Source organism: Gouania willdenowi, chromosome 14, assembly GCF_900634775.1.
Source record: "Gouania willdenowi chromosome 14, fGouWil2.1, whole genome shotgun sequence".
NCBI classification, from domain to species: domain Eukaryota; kingdom Metazoa; phylum Chordata; class Actinopteri; order Blenniiformes; family Gobiesocidae; genus Gouania; species Gouania willdenowi.
The window spans coordinates 5,718,028-5,726,428 of record NC_041057.1 but is presented as its reverse complement, the minus strand read 5'-3'; the positions used below and the strand labels follow the sequence as shown (position 1 = coordinate 5,726,428).

Here is an 8,401-nt window from a genome sequence, read left to right as displayed (position 1 = left end):
CCAATCAGGAAGCGGAGGGAGGGGCTGTGATTTAGTGGTGGCAGCTCATTGGCCACACGCCGTCACGAGACTAAGTGTGATTTTGGAGGACCAATGATAAGAAGGGTGTTGGTGTCGCAATCATTTTGGTTCTTATGACATCATAAACGACCCCGTTTGATATCAAGTATTTGATTTTATTTTTTTAAGGAAAAAAAAAGAACAACTTCCTCCTTATTTTGCCACATAATATTGTAACGTACAATATTCATCAATAAGTCAGAGATATCAGTACTAGGAGTGGGACGATATACAAAGATCACGATACAAGACAAAATAATACAAATAACCATGTTATCAAGTCAAAAACTTCATTTAAACTAATATAAAATATTGTTTCTGCTTTTGGTGTTTGATTGTATTATTAAGTTGATATTATTGTGCGCAAAACACTTCTGAGCCAAAACAGGTGGAAGCCGAGAATAAAAAAAAAACACACTTTCCAGATTATTTTGACAATAGGAAATAATCAGATGAAACAAAGTGTACTGTGTATCTTGTAAAACAGTAAATTTTAGGCTCATGTTTAGGATTTTTGAAGCAAAAAGTCATGTGTATCCTAAAAACAGGAATTTATTAAATGTATTTTGTAACCTTTATTTATGAAGGTAAGTCTCATTGAGACAAGAGATTAATAACTTTAAAATAATTCAAAATATAATGCTGGCTAAATAAATAAAAGAATCACTGAACAATTCGTTTTATTAGTTCTTTGATATTTGTTAAATATTCCTCATGATGCTTAAATGTTTCTACAAGTAACAAAAATCTTTTTTCTTTTTCTTTTTGTTAATTATACAGTTGTTGCCTGAATATTTGTGTCAAACGAAAAAGTTGTATTAATGAATACAGTTGACCTTTATTTGTATAACCTATTGAACAGCTTTTTGATCATTCTGTGAATAATGGTTGGTTTAATGTGGTTTTATTACAAACATAAATATTATGTTCATGTAACACCACACAGTGTTATTCAGTTGTCCTACAGTGTTATAAACATGTAACAGATTGTAGCTCAGCATTGTCTAATTTGCAATTAGGATTACCTTCAATATTTAAGTATTTTTTTAGAGTAGTTTTTGCTGACTAGATTTTCTGACATAAAACAATCCAGTGCATAAATTGTAACATTCTGAAGATTTATTTAATTATTCAAACAGTAGAATAACATTGTGGAACTATGAACACATTTGTAACACACTTAGCCTTGTTTTTTTCTACACTATAATAAACAATTTTCCCATCTAGAACAGCACAGTTATGAAGGAATTTACATTCTGTGAATGACAATTGCACAACAGATTAGTCTGTCATGAGCTGTGAACTAAAGGCTGGACAACAGTCTGTTGTTGTATTTTGATATCTGTTTTTTAAAATAGGTCCTGTCACCGTGCCAGAGCATGCACACAGACACACACCATAGATATGATAGTGATGTACAATGGAGAACATAATGCTTGCATCATTAGGTATACAGGAATAGAACATGAGGGGGATAAAGTGGGTGAGACGTTGACCAGGATGTATGTCAGCTGTACATACACCCTCCTCTCACACACGTGTCCGGTGAGGACCAGAGGGCCTCCAACAACTTTTTCCTGAGTAATGTAGACACAGCTCCCCAGTTTGACAAAAAAACTTAAAAAAAAAAAGAGACATGTTGACCTTTTTAAGAATTTGTTAAAAAAGAAAAACTGAAATATTACATAGCCATAAGTTTTCAGACCCTTTTCTCAGTATTGAGAAGCACCCTTTTGGGAGATTACAGCAATGAGTCCTCTTGGGAATGATGCAACAAGTGTTTCACACCTGGATTTGGGGGATCCTCTGCCACTCCTACTTACAGATCCTCTCCAGTTCTGTCAGGTTGGATGGTCAACGTCGATGGGCAGCTATTTTAAGTGATGCTTAGTTGGGTTTAAGTCAAGACTCTGACTAGGGCATTCAATAACACTCACTGAGTTGTTCCAAAGCCATTCCTTTGCTATTTTAGCTGTGTGTTTATAGTCATTGTCTTGTTGAAATGTGAACCTACGGCCTAGTCTGAGGTCTAGAGCACTCTGGAAAAGGTTTTCATTCAAAATTTTGATGCACTTGGTGGCATTAATTTTTCCTTCAATTGCAACTAGTCGTTCTGTCCCTGCAGCTGAAAAACACCCCCACAGCATGATGCTGCCACCACCATGCTTCACGGTTGGGATTGGATTGGGCAGGTGATGAGCAGTGCCTGGTTTTCTCCACACATTCCACTTACAATTAAGGCCAAAAAGTTCAATCTTGGTCTCACCTGATCCGGGAATCTTCTTAGTCTTAGCCTGGGAGTCCTTCACATGTTTTTTGGCAAACTCTATGAGACCTTTAATGTGTCTTGCACTGAGGAGGAGCTTCAGGCCACCCTGTCATATAGCCCCTATTGGTGAATTGCTGCAGTGACGGTTGACTTACTACAACTTTCACCCATCTTCCCACTGCATCTCTGGAGCTCAGCCATAGTGATCTTTGGGCTCTTCTTTACCACTCTCACCAAGGCTCTTCTCATTCCATCAAATCAGGATTATAGAAGCCACTGTGCTCTTAGGCACCTTAAGTGCAGCAGAAATTATTTTGTATCCTTGGCCAGATCTGTGCCTTTACACAATCCTGTCTCTGAGCTCTTCTGGCGGTTCCTTTGACTTCATGATTCTCAGTTTCTTGGACATACACTGTGGGCTTCAAGGTCGTATATAGACAGGTGTTACACAAAGCTGTTTGTATGAATGTGCTGCAGATACCACAGCACACTGATCCTTTCTGTACCCTCTGACAAATGTTGACCATTCGACATGTGAATCCAGTTTAGCATCAGAAGGAGCTTTAGACAAGAGAAGATGGCAGAGTTTGTAACAGTCGTGCTTGATGATCACACACACACACACACACACAGAGAGAGAGAGAGAGAGATAAAAAAAGCTCTACTTAGGAAGGTGCAGGAGTTCATCCTCTCCACCAGGTGGAGCTGCTGGATCACACACATCATGTTACAGTGCAACACCTCTACTGTGAGAATGAAGAAAAGTCTTCACTTTGTGGTGAAAACATGAAAGACAAATGATTCATTATTTAAAGTCCAATTGCAGCATCCATCATCATTTATTATAACCAATGACAACCCTGCCTTTACAGTTTTCTGAGATATTTAGAGTTCCACTGCAAATCAAGAATAAAGTCAAAATGACAAGATTAAAGTCGATATTTTGAGCATAAACTGAAAATACAATATTGTAATAAAATTCGAAGGTTTGCTAATAAAGTCAAATCTACAGAAGCTGACTAGGGTCAATTCACCATATATGACAACAGTCTCCATCAAAACTGGCCCTAATCTGTTTCTGTAGACGGACTGAATGCTCCAGCTCTTCCAAACTTGACTGTTTTTTTCTTCTGAACAGATTCAGTTTTTGCCAATATCTCTTCAAAGTCTTTAAATTGATTACAACACCATGTTTATCAGCTAAAAGAGAAAGAATCGCTTTGTTATTACACCCAACTTTGGAGCATTCATCGATACACAGCATTTCCCTTAGACGACTACGATCTGCTGTTTGTTGTCATATGGTGAATTGGCCCTCATCAGCTTCCGTAGGTTTTACTTTCTTAGCAAACCTTCAACTTCAACCTCTACATTATATTGAACCTTTCTTCTCGAAATTTCAACTTTAATTTCGACATTTTGACTTTATTCTTGATTTGCCCAAAATTGGCCCTAATCTGCTTCCGTACTAATCCCGATGTAAATTAAAAACAAACATTAGTCCTGATTAAGACTTTGAGAGCATTGCTACTCTGCTCACAAAACTTAAACTGATTTCATCATTGTTTTTGTCTTTTGATCAGGTGAAAAAGGGTTCCTGATGAATTCTAATCCACTCAGTTGAATGTGAGCCTTACGAAGCTTGGTTTAAAATAGTTTATTCACACATTTTTCAGGATATTATGTGAGGATGGTCTATTTCTTTGTGATCCCCAGGCCTTCGAACAGCAAACACTTCGCCTATGCAACAGAATAAATACACAGACTCAGCTAAACATAGAAACAGACTAAACACATGGGATGTTGTGTGTCCATTTGTGCAGACCTCGTGCCAGCGCAGTGTGTCAGGGGGCAAACCCAGATGGCAGTGAGGACAAGGGTCAATCTGATCAGTCACCTCCTGATTCCTAGGCCCCCAGCAGGGCCCCTCACTGCCCCACAAAGGCCTGCAGGTCGAGTGCGAGGACCAGGCCACGCCAAAGTGAGGGCGAGGGTCTGTCTGGTAGCTCATCTTCTGAACACTAGAAGGTGATGAAGCATCTAAATCCTCCTGCGTTAAAAATACAAGAGAAAAAGAAATGTATCTACTATCTCACATGTGAAATAATTAAATGTATTAAAATGAGGACATTAGATTATCTGATCAGCCCTATAGAGTGCAATCACATGACCTCTCTCTCACACACACACACACACACACCTGTAATTCAGTCTCAGTGTTGAGGGCCAGTGACCCAGCTTGGAGTGTCCCATTTCTCTTTTTGTAGTTATTGACATCTTTGCATTATTAAAAAGCTCCATGAAAAGGTAGAAGAGGCCTTTACTTGACATCCAAAATAACAACGAAGTATTCGGGGGTAAAATTACAAGGAATCAGATTCACCATCATCAGATTTTCCTTCAGTTTTTGTCTAATTTATTTATTAATTTTTAAAATATTGGTAGCTTAGGCTGAGCTTTTGTAATATATGAACTTCCGCATTAAAAATAACCCAAGTGAAAGGACCCAGTGGAAGGATTTGTAATATTTTATACAGATACAATACAATACAATAAATACAGATTGATTAAAAAAAAGAAAACGCGCCTTTTTTAAAAAAAAAAAAAAAAAAATCAAAACTACATACTAAATTACTTCTGTAATTAATATGTTATGGTTTCATTTATTCAGACCACTTTTGTCTGGAAATTTACTTTGATCTCCTGACACGTTGTGACTGCCAACTGTCAGTCTTCCTCAGGGGCGTCTGCTGGTCACTTTGATGTGTCATGAGTTCTTTCTGGGCATGGCCAACTTGACAGTTCTGTCAAGAACTCATAAGGACACGTCAAAGCGATCAGCATACGCCTCTGAGGAAGACTGACAGTTGGCAGTCGAAACATATCAGCTGATCAAAGTAAATTTCCTAAAAAGAAGTTATCTGTATAAATTAAACCATATCATATTATTTCAATAAAGAAGACAAAATTAACTTGCTGGCCATGACTGCTGTTTTTAAAAAGTCTTAAAATTTACTCTAAATATATTCAAATTTATTTTTAGCCCTATACTAGTTATATTATAGTCCTGTATAAGATTTCAAATGATTTATTTTCTTATTTCCATCATAATATCAATGCAAAATCCATTTTATGAAATATCATGCAGTAAAATCCTTGACCCATTTACCTCCATATTCTTTATTCTCTGAGGTCATTAAATATATATATGTATATATATATTGTTTTAGAAAGTGTTACAACCTGCTTGGGGTCTTCAGGTTGATATGAGTCAAGCGACCTTAAGCAGTAAAAGCAGGGTTCAGAGGCAGAACCTATGAAAACACAAAAGTGTGAAAAAAAAAGTTTTTTTTCACTACAAAAACAGTTTAAATAAAAAAAAATATTCCACCTCTTTAAATGTCAGACGTTCACTGGACTGTGACTCACCTTGCGTGAGAGATGATAGGGATGATGCTGAGAGGGGGGTTAAGACCTCATCTGTCGTCGGGGGCGACTGTGGGAGCTGTTCACCCTCTACCTGTATTTGTGGCACTGTGAGAGTCTCCTGTATGAACACGTCTGGAACAGTGACGTACAAATCCTCTGTATCCTTCATGAATCCCACCATCCAAACACAACATAGAGGAAAACAATAAGGCTAATTTCTGCCATTATAAGTTATTTATTTTAAAAGGGGAGAGATTTTTTGGGCTCATCCATAAAGTCAGCAAATTATGGTCCATTGTTCTATGAATCTATGATAACCACATCTATTTATTCATCTGAATAATATCCACTGTTATTATTTTGTGCGCCATAGTATATAGTCATCTTAAAGATGTAAATCCTTATTTTAATCAGAAATAAAAATATATTAGAAACATGACCAAAAATGGTGAAAAAGGAGGTGATATGGGATTTTAAAAACCACAAAACAAGTGGTGAAAAGGGTTCAAAGTGTCAATATTATCTTAAAAGTAGAAGAAATGGGGGGGTCATGTAATTTAAAAAGTAGGAAGATTTACTTTAAAAAGGCAAATAATGGACAAGACAAATGGGGAATGTGGCTAAATTGCCAAAAAAATAAGCACGAAATATGTTGAAAAGAGGTTAAAATTAACAATAATGGGTCAACATATGCAACATTAGGTGGGAAAAGAGGTGGAAAGGAATTATAAGTCTGGAATATGTCTTGAAAATGGAAAATGTGCAGAAATGTGCATTGAAATTTGATGGAGAAGTGGCAGAAATGGGAGTAATGTCACAAAAATGCATTAAAAGGAGCAAAAATATGGCAAGAAAAACTGATGAAAATGGGTTAAAATGTGGCAAGTTTGGTGTAGTTGCAGAAAGAGGGTGAGAAATAAGCAAAAATCGGCCCCAAGGTTGAGAACCCCTGAACTAAAGTCAAGTGAAGCCGTCTTTATAAATGTGAAAAATCAGACCTTGCTGGCCTCTTCTCCATCAGCGTCTCCTCTATAATCCTGCAGGTCCTGTGTTTGCTGGTCCTTGTCGGACGCTTCGTTCTCCTCATGGGTTAATGTCCAAATAATCCCACTGAGGTTTGAAAAATAACCGTCAGAGATTAAAATGACACTCTCTCATAAAAAACGGACAAGTTGGTTATGTAGCAACTCTATAAACAGCTGTTTACACCAACTCAGAGTATGTGTTTACATGCCTTTCTTACCTTTCTGGGTCTATTCCCTGTTGTTCATCCCTCTCCTCCTCCATCCCTGATCATGTCATTTTCTCTAATTCCTTCAGTGTGGGACTTTTCCCTCTCCTCGTCCCCCTCCTCCGGTCTCGGCCTCGCTTCTGTTTTTCTTCCTCTGTTGCTGTGTGTGAAACGGAAACTCAGGCTTTTCAATATTTCATGTGTCTGAATGGCTCACAAACATGTTTCTGTAAAGAGTCCTCAGGTGACACCTCTCAGGTCTCAACACAATGTGTGCACAAATACATTCTTCAAATTACGTAAATACACTTTAAATTGATCATTTAGTTATTTATACAGGTGAAAGTAATGGATTACAAGCACTCGCGTTCCTGTTATTGAGTTGCTTTCATGGGCACTTGTACTTTTTTGAGTATATTTCTAAATCAGTAATTTTACTTGTACATTTTTACACCCAACTATTACTGAGTAATTATTATTTTTCTTGTTTTAAAATGATCAGCGGACATTGTGAAACTAACAATAAATTATGATGCATCACATCATAGCCGACCAATCAGATTAAACGTAATGCACGACGCCAAAACAGCACTGAATGCTGGGTATTTTCTTAGTTTTAGAGTTCATAAATGTAGCTATACTTAGAGCCTTTTTTTTTTATTTTGAATGGAATTCATTGGTGTGTATTTTGACAAAACTTTGCTTCAAGTAGCAGTACTTTTACTTGAGTAAGATATATCAGTACTCTGAGTATTTATCAGTACTCTATATTTTCATTTGTTTGCAGATGATGGAAGTTAAAGCTTTTAGGACACTTTAAACTAAAACTATAATGGTCATCAATATATTCAGCATTAGGTTTAAGTGTGTTTTAAGGGTTAAACAGTTACACTTAGGTCATCACTGTGAGCTGATAGTAGGGATGTAACGATTAATTGTAAGGCAGTTAAAAATCGATTCATAGGTATCACGATTGATATCGATCTTCTGAAAATTGAATCGCAGTACTTTTTTTAACCAGCAGAGGGCGCTATCTAGAAGTGTAGTCGGCGGGCGGAGTCTGCTAATACTTTCTTTCTGGCTGCCTTCTACTCTTAAATATGTTAATAAATGATTCCTTACCCCTTTAGCACCGAAAGAATATCTGTAATATTACATGAATATCTGTAAAAGTCACGTTTTTCTATTAGCTCTGTCTGCTAGCATAGCTTCTCTTCTTCACTGCTAGACTAGCTGCATGCCAACCGACCACGGGGTTACCAGCGCCCTCTGCTGGTCCAAACAAATATCTAACGTAAATACAGGGCAATGACGTTTTTTTTTTTTTTTTTTTTAAGTCCAATTGTTAAGGCACAAAATACATTTTCAGTTGCACTTTTAAAAAGAAAAAGAACTATTATGCAGTTTTGCAT

The 8,401-nt window shown here is 37.0% G+C and overlaps 1 protein-coding gene across 1 annotated transcript; it reads right to left on the bottom strand.

The window, feature by feature from the left end:
- Positions 1-4,024: 4,024 nt before the first annotated feature.
- LOC114476009 (uncharacterized) lies at positions 4,025-8,128 on the bottom strand. The gene is made up of 7 exons (XM_028467248.1): positions 8,112-8,128; positions 7,002-7,149; positions 6,757-6,868; positions 5,759-5,921; positions 5,573-5,643; positions 4,155-4,379; positions 4,025-4,069 (listed from the first exon to the last, which is right to left on the bottom strand). Exons 2-7 carry the CDS (start codon positions 7,043-7,045, stop codon positions 4,025-4,027), a joined length of 660 nt encoding a protein of 219 aa, XP_028323049.1. The 5' UTR covers positions 7,046-7,149; positions 8,112-8,128.
- Positions 8,129-8,401: the final 273 nt, after the last annotated feature.

Bases quoted from the DNA above. Each gene is read 5' to 3' on its own strand.
- LOC114476009 (XM_028467248.1), bottom strand. From the start codon at position 7,045: ATGGAGGAGGAGAGGGATGAACAACAGGGAATAGACCCAGAAAG. The intron at 5,922-6,756 runs GTCTGATTTTTC...GGATTCATGAAG, and splicing joins ATGGAGAAGAGGCCAGCAAG to GATACAGAGGATTTGTACGT. The intron at 5,644-5,758 runs GTGAGTCACAGT...GTGTTTTCATAG, and splicing joins CCTATCATCTCTCACGCAAG to GTTCTGCCTCTGAACCCTGC.